This window comes from Coregonus clupeaformis, chromosome 16 (assembly GCF_020615455.1).
Source record: "Coregonus clupeaformis isolate EN_2021a chromosome 16, ASM2061545v1, whole genome shotgun sequence".
Lineage (NCBI taxonomy): Eukaryota > Metazoa > Chordata > Actinopteri > Salmoniformes > Salmonidae > Coregonus > Coregonus clupeaformis.
Window position 1 is genome coordinate 28408826 of NC_059207.1, and position 19877 is coordinate 28428702.

The following is a 19877-nucleotide window of genomic DNA, read 5'->3' on the forward strand; positions in this document are numbered from 1 at the left end:
TTTTTCTCTAAGGAAATGTGGGGGAGAATATATTCCCTTCATTCATGTGAGCAGTACTATAGTCTTCTTTGGTGATGATCACTACATGGAAGCAGTCAAAGGAGGGCATTCATAGAGGTACAAACAGTATAATTCACCAACAGAACCTATTAGACGAGACTGAAAAGGCAAATATACCACACAACTATCCAAGTGTTTTCTATGTCAGGAAATTATTTGTCAACACATCATTAAAAAAACACCATCGAATTAAATATATTGTTGTACATTGGTTGCCATACTTAAGCCAACATTTCAAATCACGTCACATTCAGAAAAATTAGCATGTCTAGTTTTAATGGGCATTCTTTGGTATATTTACTTATATGAAATAAACATTCTAAAAGTGAAAAATCCATCAGGGTATGGACTAAGAGTAAAGTACTACCTAACAAACTAATGGCACATTTCTATCATATATTTGCATCATAATAATGATGACAGACAGACCTACGATGGGAAAACAAATTAGTATGTTCTAAAATACCTCTGTGGGCATACATCATCCATTTAGAACTGAAGAACTTGAAAAGAACCAATGATATGGTTCATGAGCATAGTAAATCTGAACTCATAAGCAGGGTCACTTCCTTCCCAATGAGTGCATGTGCTGTGAGTCATGTGGCTATCATGTGGTATCGCTTGAGCAAAGTAATTGTACAGACATCAATGGTTAAATAATGAAAATGACCAATCCATACCCAATCCTCTAACATAGTGGAGCTTGACTTTATATATTTTTCATATAACATTTATTTGAGAAGAGTAAAGATAATGTAGAGATATAAAAAATAAAGTTACATTAGTTATTTCAATTGTCAGTAAGGTAAACCTAATCATTTTGGTCCAAGTGGTTTGAAAGGAATTTCTGCCTTAAAACAACTTTCATACAAAGTTTCTGGTGATATTTCAATTAAAATATCAGCTCAAATACAAATAATAACAAAAAACACCCTTATCCCCTCTAAATGGAATCTTCTTCAAAAAGGCTGTATAAAACTAGCCTTGAACATTTGTTAGTCTCTTACATGCAATGCCATTCAACAGTGTATCATGCTCTTTGTACAAGATGCTATAATTATTCATCAAAACATTAATATCTGGTTTATGTCTCAAAAGTCAAAGTAATGTATATGTGGTAGAATGCAAAATGTTTCCCTGTGTTATTGACTAAAGATAGGAAGTAGTGTTCATTTGAGGTGGTTCAATAATAAAGAAAGAAAGAAATGCTATTACAGTATGCATCCCACTGATTCCCACAATGTGAAAAGTGATTGGTGAAATGCCTTTTACTGTTATCACCATGATGTTCTATGGTATTTTGAAAATAGATAAGGTTTGAAGTCATTTGAAACTAAAACAGAACTCAGACACTTTAAAAGACAAGCTGCGATATGTAACTTTTTGGGGACCCGACCAAATTCACATTGAAAAGCAAGTCTAAAAAGCTATTCTATGTGCTTCCCGTTCTTAAGTTTAGTTTTTGCGTCTTTTACTTTCGGTTTTGTACACCAGCTTCAAACAGCTGAAAATACAAAATGTTTGGTTATGGAAAATATATTTCACAGAGGTTTAGATGGTACAATGATTCTCTACACTATACTTGCTTGTTTTGTCACAAACTGAAATTAGGCGAACTATTATAATTTTTTGCAACCAGGAAATGATGGAGCCATTTCTCCACAGTGCCTCTTTAATTCTTAATGGTAATGATAACAACAATATACATGTAACTAAATTCACTCTATGGCTTGGTGTTGGAATGTAGATTATTCATCCTCAAGTTTAAATATTACCAGAGCTATCACCAGAATCCCAATAAAATAGTGGAACTAGGGCTATCAATGCAATATCTTTATCTATATAGGGCAGCAATTTACATACATAAAGAGGCATTGTAAACCGATCTCATACCAGTGCAGTGTGCTGGCTGGGCCCATTGTCTGTCTACTAGCACCTGTGGCGGTTCACTGTATGCTCAAAAGGGCTGGAAAATAGACAGTGTGTCTGTTTGCACCTCAGTGGAGGCATTTGAATCTGATTAGAAAAAAACACTGATCTCAACTCCTTCCCTGAGACTAAGCAGTGATATCAAAAGAACAATCAAATCCCTTTAAAATAAGGCTACAGCCTAATAACAATTACAGTATGCCCCCCACCCCACCCCTACACTAAACTATGAAAAACACTGTTTGGAAATAGTGATTATTTTTCATAAAATGTATTCCCTTGTGTGTTCTTGTTGAAATAGGTTATGTGTGTTTTATTGATCTATTTATCCACACAATTATGGTATCAATGCAAATTAAGTGATGTGAAATATTGTATGATAAGTACTATGATAGTGTGATATATTCAGCATAACATACATTGTAACGTCATCGTCAACCAGTAATCCACATCTGGAATATTCTGCCATATTCCTCGTAACCCAAAGTGTTAGTGTGAATTACATACATTGGACAAAGCTGAGGCAAGATGCAGTGGTGATATGATAGTGTGTTTCTAGAGTGAAGGCGTAATATAAAAGTTTTAATTCTAAATCATGCATTGTCTGCTTTGAGTCGCAAAATGTATTACGTGAGCGCAAGGTCAGCTGCTGTATTGGAGCGCCACCAAATGAATCTCTTAAGCCCGGTCACCCAGGATGGAATGTCTAAGAGCAGTGTGAAAGGCTCAGCTTGGTCACACCTTCTCCATGCATCTTGTAGAGCAGCTTAAACTCACTGGGCAGCTGGTGGGTCTCCTGCCACTTGGTGGTGAACTTGGTTCCTTTCTTGTCGAAGTAGTGGTAGGGCAGCTCCTTGCCTGTGTTGGGATCCCAGCCGAAGGGCCAGAAGCCATACAGATGGATCTCCTCACACATGGCCGAGGCCAGAGTGTACATGAGGATACCAGTGCTCAGTCGCTTTAGAGACAGGTTCTTGGTCTTCCAATATCTGTGGGAAAAGAGTAAACACAATAAAAACTATTATGTTTAAGCTATGGACAATTAATTGTTCATTTACACTCAAAAAAAAGTGGGGTTAAAAACAACCCAATTTATTAATTTTTTTGGTAACCCAGCGCTGGGTAAATATTGGACAGAACACATGCTGGGTTATTTTGACCCAGACAGTTGGGTTGCATAAATAACCCAACATGTTGGGTTGTTGGGATTAACTAAAACATGGGTTAATGTAACCATCAGATGGGTTTTATTCACTTTCATGCTGGGTCTTTTTTAATGTAATCCTTAGGTTAGTTTCAGGAGGTGTGGCTGTTACAGGTGTTGGTTTTTCCACGTATATTTCATTAGTCAGTATGTGTTACACCTGTGCTGGTTATTCATCTCGTTAGTGGGAAGGTGTTTCACCTGTGCTGGCCCAGGAGATATTTTAGAGTGGCTGGCCCAGTGCTCCAGCTGTCTTGAGAGATGTAGGTAGTTTATCTAGGTAGTTATCGTAGGTTATTGTAGGTAAGTATTGTATTCGGCTGAGCCCGGTGAAGCACGAGGCTAGCTAACCCACTACCTGGACTAGCTAGCGGGTAGCTACTGGTAACTATTAGCAACTGTGGATAGTTGTTTCCAATGTTATTTCACGCTTAAGAGTACCTGTAATTATGCCAGCTAGCTGCCTACCATTCAGCTGTTTTTCTAACCTCATTATCTGAAGCGTTAACGTTAGGTAGTTAGTAGCTACTGTACTCGAAATGTAGCTAGCTTGTTGCTACCTGGATAGCTAACTAGACAATAGCTGGAACGACCTAGCGAACAGACGCAAACTGGCTGAATCGATTCAGTGGCTAGCTTTGCACTTAACTGGCTAACAGTAGCTACTAAGGGTAAGTTATAACCTACATTTGTGTTTCGTTTTTACATACTGGTAACCAGAGTCGTTCAAGGGAATTCGGGACATGGGTGACTAGTTAACGTTAGCTTGGCTCTCTCTGTGTGTTCGTGCCGTGGGAGGAGGGTTTTTTTTGTTGGCAGAGAGCAATGGCTAGCTAGTATGCTAACTATTCTAGCTAACTAACTGGCTGAATAAGTTGACGATGGACTCACTCAAACTGTCAAAACTAACCCAAAACTTTACACAACGTTAGACACGGACACGAATGATCTGCTTTGCGTGGTAACACACTGGTGGTTTGTTGTAACCGAGTATTGGTGCTAAAGCTCTCTCTCTCCCGCTACTCTCTCCTCTTCCATCCTTTCTGCATCCTTTGACTCTCTATGTCCCCTATCCTCCCGGCCGGCTCGGTCCTCCCCTCCTGCTCCGTGGCTTGACGACTCATTGCGACCTCACAGAACAGGGCTCCGGGCAGCCGAGTGGAAATGGAGGAAAACTAGACTCCCTGCGGACCTGGCATCTTTTCACTCCCTCCTCTCTACATTTTCTTCCTCTGTTTCTGCTGGTAAAGCCACTTTCTACCACTCTAAATTCCAAGCATCTGCCTCTAACCCTAGGAAGCTCTTTGCCACCTTCTCTCTCCTCCCTGCTGAATCCTCCTCCCCCTCCCCCCCTCCTCCCTCTCTGTGGATGACTACGTCAACCATTTTGAAAAGAAGGTTGACGACATCCGATCCTCGTTTGTTAAGTCAAATGACACCGCTGGTCCTGCTCACACTGCCCTACCCTATGCTTTGACTTATTTCTCCCCTCTCTTGCGACTTGTGACGGCCGGCCGCCCAACAACTTGCCCGCTTGACCCTATCCCCTCCTCTCTTCTCCAGACAATTTCCGGAGACCTTCTCCCTTACCTCACCTCGCTCATCAACTCATCCTTGACCGCTGGCTATGTCCCTTCCGTCTTCAAGAGAGCGAGAGTTGCACCCCTTCTCAAAAAACCTACACTCGATCCCTCCGATGTCAACAACTACAGACCAGTATCCCTTCTTTCTTTTCTCTCCAAAACTCTTGAGCGTGCCGTCTTTAGCCAACTCTCTTGCTATCTCTCTCAGAATGACCTTCTTGATCCAAACCAGTCAGGTTTCAAGACTGGTCATTCAACTGAGACTGCTCATCTCTGTGTCACGGAGGCTCTCCGCACTGCTAAAGCTAACTCTCTCTCCTCTGCTCTCGTCCTTCTAGACCTATCTGCTGCCTTTGATACTGTGAACCATCAGATCCTCCTCTCCACCCTCTCCGAGTTGGGCATCTCCGGCGCGGCTCACTCTTGGATTGCGTCCTACCTGACAGGTCGCTCCTACCAGGTGGTGTGGCGAGAATCTGTCTCCGCATCACGTACTCTCACCACTGGTGTCCCCCAGGGCTCAGTTCTAGGCCCTCTCCTATTCTCGCTATACACCAAGTCACTTGGCTCTGTCATTTCCTCACATGGCCTCTCCTATCATTGCTACGCAGACGACACACAATTAATTTCTCCTTTCCCCCTTCTGATAACCAGGTGGCAAATCGCATCTCTGCATGTCTGGCAGACATATCAGTGTGGATGACGGATCACCACCTCAAGCTGAACCTCGGCAAGACGGAGCTGCTCTTCCTCCCGGGGAAGGACTGCCCGTTCCATGATCTCGCCATCACGGTTGACAACTCTGTTTCCTCCTCCCAGAGTGCAAAGAGCTTTGGCGTGACCCTGGACAACACCCTGTCGTTCTCCGCTAACATCAAGGCGGTGACCCGATCCTGTAGGTTCATGCTCTACAACATTCGCAGAGTACGACCCTGCCTTACACAGGAAGTGGCACAGGTCCTAATCCAGGCACTTGTCATCTCCCGTCTGGATTACTGCAACTCACTGTTGGCTGGGCTCCCTGCCTGTGCCATTAAACCCCTACAACTCATCCAGAACGCTGCAGCCCATCTGGTGTTCAACCTTCCCAAGTTCTCTCACGTCACCCCGCTCCTCCGCACACTCCACTGGCTTCCAGTTGAAGCTCGCATCTGCTACAAGACCATGGTGCTTGCCTACGGAGCTGTGAGGGGAACGGCACCTCCGTACCTTCAGGCTCTGATCAGTCCCTACACCCAAACGAGGGCATTGCGTTCATCCACCTCTGGCCTGCTGGCCCCCCTACCTCTGCGGAAGCACAGTTCCCGCTCAGCCCAGTCAAAACTGTTCGCTGCTCTGGCACCCCAATGGTGGAACAAGCTCTCTCACGATGCCAGGACAGCGGTGTCACTCACCACCTTCCAGAGACACTTGAAACCCCACCTCTTTAAGGAATACCTGGGATAGGATAAAGTAATCCTTCTACCCCCCCCTTACCCCACCCCAAAAAATATACATATATTGTAAAGTGGTTGTCCCACTGGCTATCATAAGGTGAATGCACCAATTTGTAAGTCGCTCTGGATAATAGCGTCTGCTAAATGACGAAAATGTAAAAATGTAAATGTAGAGAGTTCTCCCTGTTTGATTTCTAGAAAAACAATCCTTTATCTGATGTTCCCTGTTTTTGTCTTGCTCCACTTCCTGTCTTTAAGTTTGGTGTGGATTTTTATTTTGTTTGCCTGTTCTTGGGCAAATGTAGTGGGTGCTCATGGTGGGTGTCTTTTAGGTCCCAGTTGTTGTTGCTAGTCAACTTTCAGTGGACACCCCTATGAGTGTCTTTCAGAACCCCTCCTAAAACCCCACCTGTTTTGTTTTGGTTGTGGTCAGCGACTCTGGTAGTTCCCCCTTCTGTTTGGGCGACATTATTTGGTTTTCTAGCTGGGGAACATAACAAAATGGGGGCTTGTCCGGGATCTTCTTTCCCATGAGTATGGTAGTCGCTCTAACCACCTACTCTGAAGCTCTGCTGTGCCCAGATATTTGAGTGTTCAAAATACACTTTTGTGGCAGAATTTCTGTCACTGCCATCTGCCCTGCGGGGTTATAAGATTGGTGGAATCCTTTTGAAAGTTGCATAAACACACAGGCGAATAAAATAAAAATAAAAGCCATGGACTTTAATTTGGAAGCGTTTGTGGAAAACCCTACATGGGAGAAGCTAGATAAATGTACGAAGGTGAATCTGCTCATCAATGCAAAGCATTATGACATCAAAGTTGCACATGCCGATTCAAAAGCAGTGTTCAAAGAGTTAGTTGATGGAGGAGGAAATCTTTCCGGAGAGGGAGGATGATGAAAAGGGTCCTACGGGTGGTAGAGTACACCCCATAGAGATAGATATGGTAGAGTACACCCCATAGACATGCAACTGCGAGAGGTAGAACTAAAGGCAAAATGGGAACAACAGAAATTAGAGCACGAGCACAAGGAAAGGGAAAGGGAATGAGAATATGAAGCCAGACTAGAACAAGAACAAGAAGAACGTGCGCATGCCATTCGATTAAGAGAGATGGATCTGGAAGCGCTCCGAATCCAATCAGGCCATCCTGCACCCTCAACAGAGTTTGATCTTGGTCGGAACAGCCGACTTGTACCACCTTTCAATGAAAAGGAGGTGGATGTATATTTTACTCTGTTTGAGCAGATTGCCACATCCCTAAAATGGCCGCGAGAGATTTGGTCACTGCTCCTACAAAGTGTTCTTGTGGGAAAAGTCAGAAAGTGTACATCGCTTTATCTCTTGACCAGAGTTCAGATTATGAAACTTTTAAAGCTGCTATCCTTCGGGTTTACGAGTTGGTCCCAGAGGCATACAGACAACAGTTCTGTAAATTATGAAAGATAGAATCACAAAGCCATGTTGATTTAGCAAGTGAACAAGCAGGTCTTTTTGATCAGTGTTGTGGTTCTCAAGAGGTAAAGAACCTTGAGGATTTAAAGACACTCATTCTTCTCGAGCAGTTCAAAAATAGCCTTCACGAAAGGGTTGCTACCTACATTTATGAGTACAAGGATCTCACTCTTAAGAAGGCTGCAGTTCTGGCAGATGAGTTTGTGTTGACACATAAAACTACCTTCACAAATAAAGCACCCAGTACTTATCCTTACGCAAAAAGCAATCCAGAGAAGTCCCCTCCTACTGCGAGGTTTCAGTCCTTTTCTACAGTGCCCAAAGATAAAGATCAGCAGAAAACTATTTTTTTGTATCCGCCAGTTTTGTCATTACTGCCGTGAGAAAGGACACATTGTCTCTCAGTGTCCTAAGTTGAAGCAGAAGAATGAGAGAGAGGTTGGGACTGGTGTATCTCCTAAACAAGATTTTGTATCAGATGTGTATGAACCCTTTGTTTCAGACAGGTTTGTGTCTCTGCAGAGTGGCGATGCTGTTAAGCAGCCGGTGAAGATACTGCGAGACACTGCGGCAGCCCAGTTCTTCATTTTGGAGGGTGTTTTGCCTTTGTCTGACACTTCAGCAACTGGTTACAGTATGTTAGTACAAGCTGTTGAGATGGGTTGCATGGAAGTTCATTTGTATAATGTGGAACTCGAGTGTGATCTTATTTCTGGTTCCGTTGTCATTGGAGTGAGGCCTAGCCTACCGGGGAACGGGGTCTCATTCATTTTTGAAAACGATTTGGCTAGAGGGAAGGTAATGCCAAATCCTGTCGTTTGTAAGTAACCTAGAGTAGAGGAACCTGATGGGTTATCAGAAAAGTACCCTAGAATGTTCCCAGCATATGCCGTTACACGTGCTATGTCTAAGAAAGTCGCCGGGAGCAAGTCTAGTGTTGAGGAGGATGTCAGCAATCCCACCATGGTCAATCTGTCTGAAACGTTTGTGTGATCCTGATTTCTGTAAAACTCCTGAGTTGACCTCTCCTTTGAAAACCCCAAAGGTGGGCGAGTTTGTAGGACCGCTGAAGGAAGAGAGGGTCCCTACAGTTGATACTTTGATGTCTAGGAAGCAGCTGATTGCTGAACAGAGTAAAGCTGTTTCCCTCTCCCCTTTTTTTGCTGAGATACGTCCAGAGGAGGAGTTTGATTAAGTTTGTGAGGGTTACTTTGACAGAGGTGTTCTAATGAGGAAATGGCGTTCTCGCGCCACTTCTGGGCAAGACGATTGGCCCAGTGTATCTCAAATTGTCGTTCCAGTTATGCTTCGACAAGAGATACTGAGGTTGGCTCACAATGGTAGCGTGGCAGGCCATCTTGGAGTCAACAAGACGTATGACCGTATCTTACGTAACTTCTTCTGGCCTGGTCTGAAACAGGATGTTGTGTCTTACTGTAAATCCTGTCACGTTTGCCGGGTAAACTGAACCAAGCTGTGCCGGTTGCACCTTTGCAGCCTATTCCTGCTTTTGATGAACCTTTCAGCAGGGTTCTGTTGGATTGTGTTGGTCCTTTGCCCAAAGCAAAGAGTAGTAACCAGTTTCTCTTGACCAACATGTGCGCTGCCACTCGTTTCCCTGAGGCCATTCCACTGAGGAAAATCATGAGAGGAAAGTTACTACGGATATTGCAGGAGTTTCCCCTTGAAATCAGACATGTCCGTGGGAAGGAGAACTTGGTTGCTGATTGTCTTTCAAGGGTGGGCAGTCAATAGGTTTTGTGTTTTGTGTTTGGCCAGTGTGTAGCCCTAGCTCACAATTTATTTTGACTGCACGTTTTGCCGTTTTGGTGATTCGTTTTGTTTGGGATCGTTCCAAGGGGATGAGAGTTATAGAAACGTACTTGACTTTTCCTATGTCTCTCAAAAACTTCGGAGTTTTAGGCAATAAATAAATATATATATATATATATATATATATATATATATATATATATATATATACAGTGAGGGAAAAAAAGTATTTGATCCCCTGCTGATTTTGTACATTTGCCCACTGACAAAGAAATGATCAGTCTATAATTTTAATGGTAGGTTTATTTGAACAGTGAGAGACAGAATAACAACAAAAAAATCCAGAATAACGCATGTCAAAAATGTTATAAATTGATTTGCATTTTAATTAGGGAAATAAGTATTTGACCCCCTCTCAATCAGAAAGATTTCTGGCTCCCAGGTGTCTTTTATACAGGTAACGAGCTGAGATTAGGAGCACACTCTTAAAGGGAGTGCTCCTAATCTCCGTTTGTTACCTGTATAAAAGACACCTGTCCACAGAAGCAATCAATCAATCAGATTCCAAACTCTCCACCATGGCCAAGACCAAAGAGCTCTCCAAGGATGTCAGGGACAAGATTGTAGACCTACACAAGGCTGGAATGGGCTACAAGACCATCGCCAAGCAGCTTGGTGGAAGGTGACAACAGTTGGTGCGATTATTCACAAATGGAAGAAACACAAAATAAATGAAAATCTCCCTCGGCCTGGGGCTCCATGCAAGATCTCACCTCGTGGAGTTGCAATGATCATGAGAACGGTGAGGAATCAGCCCAGAACTACACGGGAGGATCTTGTCAATGATCTCAAGGCAGCTGGGACCATAGTCACCAAGAAAACAATTGGTAACACACTACGCCGTGAAGGACTGAAATCCTGCAGCGCCCGCAAGGTCCCCCTGCTCAAGAAAGCACATATACAGGACCGTCTGAAGTTTGCCAATGAACATCTGAATGATTCAGAGGAGAACTGGGTGAAAGTGTTGTGGTCAGATGAGACCAAAATGGAGCTCTTTGGCATCAACTCAACTCGCCGTGTTTGGAGGAGGAGGAATGCTGCCTATAACCCCAAGAACCCACCGTCAAAAATGGAGGTGGAAACATTATGCTTTGGGGGTGTTTTTCTGCTAAGGGGACAGGACAACTTCACCACATCAAAGGGACGATGGACGGGGCCATGTACCTCCTTCCCTCAGCCAGGGCATTGAAAATGGGTCGTGGATGGGTATTCCAGCATGACAATGACCCAAAACACACGGCCAAGGCAACAAAGGAGTGGCTCAAGAATAAGCACATTAAGGTCCTGGAGTGGCCTAGCCAGTCTCCAGACCTTAATCCCATAGAAAATCTGTGGAGGGAGTTGAAGGTTAGAGTTGCCAAACGTCAGCCTCGAAACCTTAATGACTTGGAGAAGATCTGCAAAGAGGAGTGGGAGAAAATCCCTCCTGAGATGTGTGCAAACCTGGTGGCCAACTACAAGAAACGTCTGACCTCTGTGATTGCCAACAAGGGTTTTGCCACCAAGTACTAAGTCATGTTTTGCAGAGGGGTCAAATACTCATTTCCCTCATTAAAATGCAAATCAATTTATAACATTTTTGACATGCGTTTTTCTGGATTTTTTTGTTGTCATTCTGTCTCTCACTGTTCAAATAAACATACCATTAAAATTATAGACTGATCATTTCTTTGTCAGTGGGCAAACATACAAAATCAGCAGGGGATCAAATACTTTTTTCCCTCACTGTATATATACTCTACCAGTCAAAGGTTTGGACACACCTACTCATTCAAGGGTTTATTTTTATTTTTACTATTTTTTACATTGTAGAATAATAGTGAAGACATCACAACTATGAAATAACACATATGGAATCATGTAGTAACCAAAAAAGTGTTAAACAAAACAAAATACCCACATATGCTGAGCACTTGTTGGCTGCTTTTCCTTCACTCTGCCGTCCGACTCATCCCAAACCATCTCAATTGGGTTGAGGTTGGGGTATTGTGGAGGCCAGGTCATCTGATGCAGCACTCCATCACTCTCCTTCTTGGTCAAATAGCCCTTACACAGCCTGGAGGTGTGTTGGGTCATTGTCCTGTTGAAAAACAAATGATAGTCCCACTAAGCCCAAACCAGATGGGATGGCGTATTGCTGCAGAATGCTGTGGTAGCCATGCTAGTTAAGTGTGCCTTGAATTCTAAATAAATCACAGACAGTGTCACCAGCAAAGCACCCCCACACCATAACACCTCCTCTTCCATGCTTTACGGTGGGAACTACACATGTGGAGATCATCCGTTCACCCACACCGCGTCTCACAAAGACAGGGCAGTTTGAACCAAAAATCTCCAATTTGGACTCCAGACCAAAGGACAAATTTCCACCGGTCTAATGTCCATTGCTCGTGTTTCTTGGCCCAAGCAGGTCTCTTCTTCTTATTGGTGTCCTTTAGTAGTGGTTTCTTTGCAGCAATTCGACCATGAAGGCCTGATTCAAACAGTCCCCTCTGAACAGTTGATGTTGAGATGTTTTATTTGGGCTGCAATTTCTGAGGCTGGTAACTCTAATGAACTTATTCTCTGCAGCAGAGGTAACTCCGGGTCTTCCATTGCTGTGGCGGTCCTCATGAGAGCCAGTTTCATCATAGCCCTTGATGATTTTTGCGACTGCACTTGAAGAAACTTTCAAAGTTCTTGAAATGTTCAGTATTGACTGACATTCATGTCTTAAAGAAATGATGGACTGTCATTTCTCTTTGCTTATTTGAGCTGTTCTTGTCATAATATGGACTTGGTCTTTTACCAAATAGGGCCATCTTCTGTACACTACCCCTACCTTGTCACAACACAACTGATTGGCTCAAACGCATTCAGAAGGAAATAAAGTCCACAAACTAACTTTTAAGAAGCCACACCTGTTAATTGAAATTCATTCCAGGTGACTACCTCATGAAGCTGGTTGAGAGAATGCCAAGAGTGTGCAAAGCTGTCATCAAAGCAAAGGGTGGCTACTTTGAAGTATCTCAAATATAAAATACATTTTGATTTGTTTAACACTTTTTTGGTTACTACATGATTCCATATGTGTTATTTCATAGTTTTGATGTCTTCACTATTATTCTACAATGTAAGAAAAACCCTTGTATGAGTAGGTGTGTCCAAACTTTTGACCAGTAGTGTATATATATATTTTTAAGTACATATATATATATAAAAAAAAAAAGTGGCTGTTATTGACAGCCAGTAGACACCATATTTATATTGGAGAAGGTGACGCATTTAAGTAGCGACGCATTTAAGTTGATCATGTTGTGAGATGGAAGTTATTTTCTGTTGGTTGTGAGCAAACTTGTCCAACAAACATATGGGTTATATTTGTTGTCTTAAGGAGGAAGGTGTTACAGGCTTTGGTTTTTCCATGTATATTTTGAGGATAAACATTAGCACGTTAGCACGTGGGGCGCACCGATTGGTGTCACCTCGTTGTCATCTCGTTAGTGGGAAGGTGTTTCACCTGTGCTGACCCAGGTGATATTTGAGAGTGGCTGGCCCAGTGCTCCAGTTGTCTTGAGAGATGTAGAGAGTTAACACTTTTTGTTGGCACTCCCTATTTGATTTCTAGAAATACAATCCTTTATCTGATCTTCCCTGTTTTTGTCTTGCTCCACTTTTTATTTTGTTTGCCTGTTCTTGGGCACATTTAGTGGGCGCTCATTGGTGGGTGTCTTTTAGGTCCCAGCTGTTGTTGCTAGTCAACTTTCAGTGGACACCCCCATGAGTGTCTTTCAGAACCCCTCCTAAAACCCCACCTGTTTCATTTTGGTTGTGGTCAGTGACTCTGTTTGAGCGACATTATTTGGTTTTCTTGCTGGGGAACGCAACAGTGGCTTATTAGGGGCGTAGCATCATATGATGCAAAATGAATCATACCGGCTGTATTTCTATATTTTGAAAGTTATATATCTTAACTTGATTGCTGACATGCAAAACATTTTGAAACAAATACCAAAATATGGTTTTTGGGTGGAGTTTTCCTTTTAGGAACACATCAACTTCTGTAGGCCTTCTGTAAGCCTCATAAACGCTTCAAAACTGTCAGTGTTCAACCTTAACATGCTGTAATAATACAATAGAACAGATGAACAGAAATTACATTTACCATCACAAGTGGCCAAAAATAACTATCTGAAAGCCATGCCCCTATTAAGCCATGCCTCTGTTGGTTTATATCTCAATAACCCAGCATCAACAACCCAACCTCACTCTTTTTAAAGAACACAACCCAACTAAGTGACCCAATGCCTGCAACCCAGCATTTTTTTTGACTGTACAGCTTGTAGTAACAAGGGTGTCAAAGTGAGAACAAAACCACTCATGACTGCTCTGATGCTCAGAACTCTGGCACAATAAACTCAGTCCCTCCATACTCCATACTTGTTGACATCCTGCATGATGTTTCCCGGCCAGGCCAGCTCGATCTTCAGCTGCCCCTTGTGCTCAACAAAGAAGTCCACCAGGGTCCGTGTGACGGTGGCCGAGGTGTGGAGGAAAAACGCAGGGATCCACAAAATGGCCCCCTCCAGCTTCTTCAGGTTGAGAAAGAAGTTGTTCCGGTCCTGGATGGTCAGCAGGTTGTTGTAGTACCTCTCCAGGATGCTGGGGTTAAAGGTGGTGAGGTTGGTCTTCCGGCCCACATCCTTGTAGTAGGAGTCGGTAGGGGCGAAGTTGCAGCGGAAGATAAAGTCGGCGCTGTCGATCTCTGGCCCACAGTGACTGCCTGTCAGGATCCCACTGTTACCCACCACGGCACACACGTTGTAGTGCTTGTTCTGGATGGGCGAAGCATCAGGAAGCAGTGACTTCAGGTTGTTGTTTATGGAGAAGACATACTTGTGACTGGAGAAGTCGAAGTGCATCAGCTGGCCGACGCGCACACCGTTCTTGGTGAGGGAGAAGTTGTTGGCCACATCGATGTAATGGAAGATCTCTTTCCTGAAAGGTAGTAAACAGATCAAAATATCAGCTCACAGCTGCTGTTTCAACAAAATGCAGTTATGTAGCCAACTGCAAATGGCAAATAAACTGTAATGTTTTACTAAACACAAACAGTATTCTGTTAAACTGCTTTACAAACAATAGAAATGTTTCTACAGATTATTACAGATATCCCACATAATCATAATACCTTTGCTGATAAAAAGCTGTCCTATTGAATTTCCATTTGGAGGGTTTCCCTTGCAGCTCCTCGTTCAGAGCATGGGTTAATGGGATGAAGGATGGGTCCAGGAAATTCAGGGCAAACTGTGACCTGAGAGGAATAGGGTTTCCCTTAGTAAAGACACTGTTGATATTGTCAGCATGTACTGTAAGCATTACAGTGGGTATCATAAGTATTCACCCCCTTGGATTTCTTCACATTTTATTGTGTAACAAAGTGGAATTAAAGTGGATTTAATTTCCATTTTTTGTCAACGATCTACACAAAATACTCTGTAATATCAAAATGTCAAAAAAAGTAACATTTCTAATGAAAAATGAAACACTAGTATACCTTGATTAGAAAAGTATTCACCCCCTGAACCAATATATGTTAGAAACACCTTGGGCAGTGATTACAGCTGTGTGTCTTCTTGTGTAGGTCTCTAAGAGCTTTGTACACCTGGATTGTGCAATATTTGCCTATTATTCTTCTACATTCTTCAAGCTCTTTCAATGTGTTGGAGGTCATGGCTAAACAGCAAGTTTCAAGTCTTGCCATAGATTTTCAAGCAGATTTCAGTCAAAACTTTAACTTGGCCACTCAGGAACAGTCACTGGCTTCTTGGTAAGCAACTCCAGTGTAGATTTGGCCTGGTCAATGTCCTGCTGAAAGGGTCATTCATCTCCCAGTGTCTGGTGTAAAGCAGACTGAAGCAGGTTTTCCAATAGGATTTTTGCATGTGCTTTGCGCAATCCCGTTTCTTTTTATGAAACTAAGGAGGCAGATTTGCCCTAAACATAACAATTTGCATTTAGGCCAAAAAGTGTATTCCTTTGCCGTGTTTTCTTGCAGTATAACTTTAGTGCCTTGTTGCATACAGGATGCATGTTTTTAAAATATTTATATTCTTCATATTTACTCTGTATTGTTATTTTCACTCATTCAGTCATTTAGGTCATTATTTGGAGTTGCTACAATGTTGTTGATCCATCCTCAGTTTTCTCCCATCAGTCTGTAGCTCTGTAGCTGTTCTTCATGGTGACATCCCTGAGCAGTTCCTTCCTGTCCTGCAGCTCAATTCAGAATGATGACTGTATCTTTGTTGTGTCTTTGTGGCTTAATACATCATACACAGCATAATTATTAACTTGACCATGCTTAAAGAGATATTCAATGTCTGATTAGTTATTGTTACCCATCTACCAATCACTGCCCTTCTTTATGAGGCTTTCGGAAAAGCTCCCTGGTCTTTGTAGTTGAATCTGTGCTCAAAATTCAATACCTGACTGAGGGACCTTAGAGAGGTTGCATGTATGGGGGACAGAGGAAGGGGTAGTCATTCAAACATCATATCAATCCCTATTATTTCACACAGAGTGAGTCCATGTAACTTATTATGTGATTTGTTAAGCCAAATTTTACTCCTAAACTAATTTAGGCTTACCTAAACAAAGGGGGTGAATACTTATGCAAAGACTAACGTTAGCCTATATTTTAGTTAATGAATTTGTATTCATTTGGAAACATTTGTAGAATTTTCTTTTCGCTTTGACATTATGGAGTATTTTGTGTAGATCAATGACAAACAATACACATTAAATCCATTTCAATCTCACTTTGTAAGGCAATAAAATGTAAAGAAAAACAATCCAAGGGGGGTGAATACTTATGGACATTCTTATGGACATTCAATGATTCTACAGTTGAATTTTCATAAATGTAAGTGATGCAGGGATTTGCATTAGATTAGGCTACTGCTGCGTGCAGAGTAATATTATTTATTTCGATTATTTATTACGTATCCAAACCCATTCAGTCCGTGCTATCCGGGATCCGTGGGACATCCCTACCACATTGAAGTTGACATTTAAAATGGTTAAGTTAAGGGTTAAGGTTAGGGTTAGGTAAGGGTTAAGGTTAGGGTAGGGGTTAAGGGTTTAAGGTATGGACGTCCCAAGGATTCCAGACAGCACTGACCAAAGCCATTCATAGCATGCATTCAGGCGTGGTCTTGTCACAATAGGCACGATTCGATCATTCAGCACCTTGGACAGTTCTCTTGTTTGAAATCGGGCTCCTAGTGGAGCAACGATTTTTTGTCACATATGGACATTTTAAAAAAACATTTAAACACTAACCTCCTGTCAATGATTCTACAGTTGAATTTTCATAAAAAAATGAAATGTAATTGATGCAGGGATTTGCATTAGATTAGGCTACTGCCGCGTGCAGAGGAATATTCTTTATTTTGATTATTTATTAAGGCCCTGACTCCTCTGATGCAGTTAGCCATATAATGCCATAGCCTACAGAACAATGTGGACATAATCGATCATAAAGATTGTTGGGGGAAAAATTGTCACGCGTGCGCCTTGTCAGTGACATAAATCACATCTTCTCTGACAATTTCAGGGGTTTTGAGTCATATCAAAAGAAACAAGTATGAGCTTCAAGGTCTTGGTTTAGCCTACTCACCGAAATCCTGCGTGGAACATTATCCGTGGTGGTCCTCCCATGTTGTCATATTTTGTGGAAGAGAAGATGCTGTCCTTTCTAATGGACACATAACTTATTAAGGATAAAATGAGAAGAGCAACAATCAATATGACCAAACCCAGGGCGTTTGAGATGCGGACCATCTTGGAGCGTTTTCATTCCTTGAAGAAAAGCGATGAAAATGTGCGAGCCTTCATCACCTCGAATCGAGATGTTGATTTTGGCTATAAGTATTGGTATTATGATAAAAAATAAACATGCTTTCTCATGTAAAACGGACGGCAAATGTGCACTGCGGTTGAGATGGCAGGATAGTCATTGGATGGCAGTCGGCTGCCTTGGCGATGCGTCTTCGTGCACTCTCATCATCCCTGCAGCCTTGGCTTCGCGCTAAACTGCAATTTCTCTCCAGCCAGCTTAATACCATTAGGGCGATGCGTCTGAAATTTACCTCAACGCATCAATCCAGCAAACATCTCACTGCTCTGTTACGCACCCTGTCACCAGGAAATAATTTCACATACACTACCGGTCAAAAGTTTTAGAACACCTACTCGTTCAAGGGTTTTTCTTTATTTGTACTATTTTCTACATTGTAGAATAACAGTGAAGACATCAACACTATGAAATAACACATATGGAATCATGTAGTAAACAAAAAAGTGTTAAACAAATCAAAATATATTTTATATTTGAGATTCTTCAAATAGCCACCCTTTGCCTTGATGATATTTCGCAAATGTGGAAGCCTGATCAGCATCGCAATAAGGGATTTCCCTACAAACTTGTACATCTCATGAAGAGTAACATATACACTACATGACCAAAAGTATTTGGACACCTGCTCATCGAACATCTCATTCCAAAATCATGGGCATTAATATGGAATTGGTCCCCCCTTTGCTGCTATAACAGCCTCCACTCTTCTGGGAAGGCTTTCCACTAGATGTTGGAACATTGCTGCGGGGACTTGCTTCCATTCAGCCACAAGAGCATTAGTGAGGTCAGGCACTGATGTTGGGCGATTAGGCCTGGCTCGTAGTCAGCGTTCCAATTCATCCGAAAGGTGTTCGATGGGGTTGAGGTCAGGGCTCTGTGCAGGCCAGTCAAGTTCTTCCACACCGATCTCGACAAGCCATTTCTGTATTGACCTCGCTTTGCGCACGGGAGCATTGTCATGCTGAAATAGGAAAGGGCCTTCCCCAAACTGTTGCCACAAAGTTGGAAGCACAGAATCGTCTAGAATGTCATTGTATGCTGTCAAACCCAGATTCGTCTGTCGGACTGCCAGATGGTGAAGCATCACTCCAGAGAATGCGTTTCCACTGCTCCAGAGTCCAATGGCGGCGAGCTTTACACCACTCCAGCCGACGCTTGGCATTGCTCATGGTGATCTTAGGCTTGCTTTCATGAAGTTCCAGATGAACAGTTCTTGTGCTGACGTTGCTTCCAGAGGCAGTTTGGAACTCGGTAGTGAGTGTTGCAACCGAGGACAGACGATTTTTACACCCTACGCGCTTCAGCACTCGGCAGGCCCGTTCTGTGAGCTTGTGTGACCTACCACTGAGCCGTTGTTGCTCCTAGACATTTCCACTTCACAATAACAGCACTTACAGTTGACCGGGGCAGCTCTAGCAGGGCAGAAATTTGACAAACTGAATTGTTTGAAAGGTGGCATTCGATGACAGTGCCACGTTGAAAGTCACTGAGCTCTTCAGTAAGGCCATTCTACTGCCAATGTTATGGCGATTGCATGGCTGTGTGCTTGATTTTATACACCTGTAAGCAACGGGTGTGGCTGAAATAGCCAAATCCACTAATTTGAAGGCGTGTCCACATACTTTTGTGTATATAGTGGATGATTCATATGGGATTTGTTAAACAAAATTAACAATAATAGGGAATACACAACAAGGTTTAAAAATACTACTCTTATTTGTAGGGTTCTTTTTTCAAGTAAACATGGTTCGTTTATAACAATATGTTGATATACAGTAACATAAGATGGCCTATTCACAAAGCATGATACAACTTTTTCTTCATTTTATTTTTTACAAGTTATGTACTTTTTTACTTGTTTAAATATAAATATTTTGCACATGTACTGAATCTCAATAGACAACAATCACCATCATTCTCTAACACAAATAACATTTACATACAAGTCACCGTTCATAGAATACAGTATCATCCTGCATATTATCTCACAAACACATTACAATAACATGGTGTATAGGAAACTTTTACTGAATATTATCCTATTTAACTGGTAGAAACTTGCACAAACGTACCAATATGTTGGGTATTTCCCATTGATTGAAACAGTCAGCGCACGGGTTTGACATCCTAGGAAGAAAATCATTTCACCATTGTGCTTAATGTCACCTGGAATGTGTCAAGTTTGGACATACAGTGGGGAGAACAAGTATTTGATACACTGCCGATTTTGCAGGTTTTCCTACTTACAAAGCATGTAGAGGTCTGTAATTTTTATCATAGGTACACTTCAACTGTGAGAGACGGAATCTAAAACAAAAATCCAGAAAATCACATTGTATGATTTTTAAGTTATTAATTTGCATTTTATTGCATGACATAAGTATTTGATACATCAGAAAAGCAGAACTTAATATTTGGTACAGAAACCTTTGTTTGCAATTACAGAGATCATACGTTTCCTGTAGGTCTTGACCA

At 42.2% G+C, this 19877-nt stretch overlaps 1 protein-coding gene across 1 annotated transcript; it reads right to left on the minus strand.

Annotated features, from left to right (window-relative positions):
* Positions 1 to 1634: 1634 nt before the first annotated feature.
* LOC121584654 (sia-alpha-2,3-Gal-beta-1,4-GlcNAc-R:alpha 2,8-sialyltransferase-like) lies at positions 1635 to 17689 on the minus strand. The gene is made up of 4 exons (XM_041900670.2): positions 17163 to 17689; positions 14673 to 14795; positions 13922 to 14479; positions 1635 to 2978 (listed from the first exon to the last, which is right to left on the minus strand). The coding sequence occupies exons 1-4, from the start codon at positions 17324 to 17326 to the stop codon at positions 2696 to 2698; spliced, it is 1128 nt and encodes a 375-aa protein (XP_041756604.1). The 5' UTR covers positions 17327 to 17689; the 3' UTR covers positions 1635 to 2695.
* Between the last annotated feature and the right edge of the window lie 2188 nt (positions 17690 to 19877).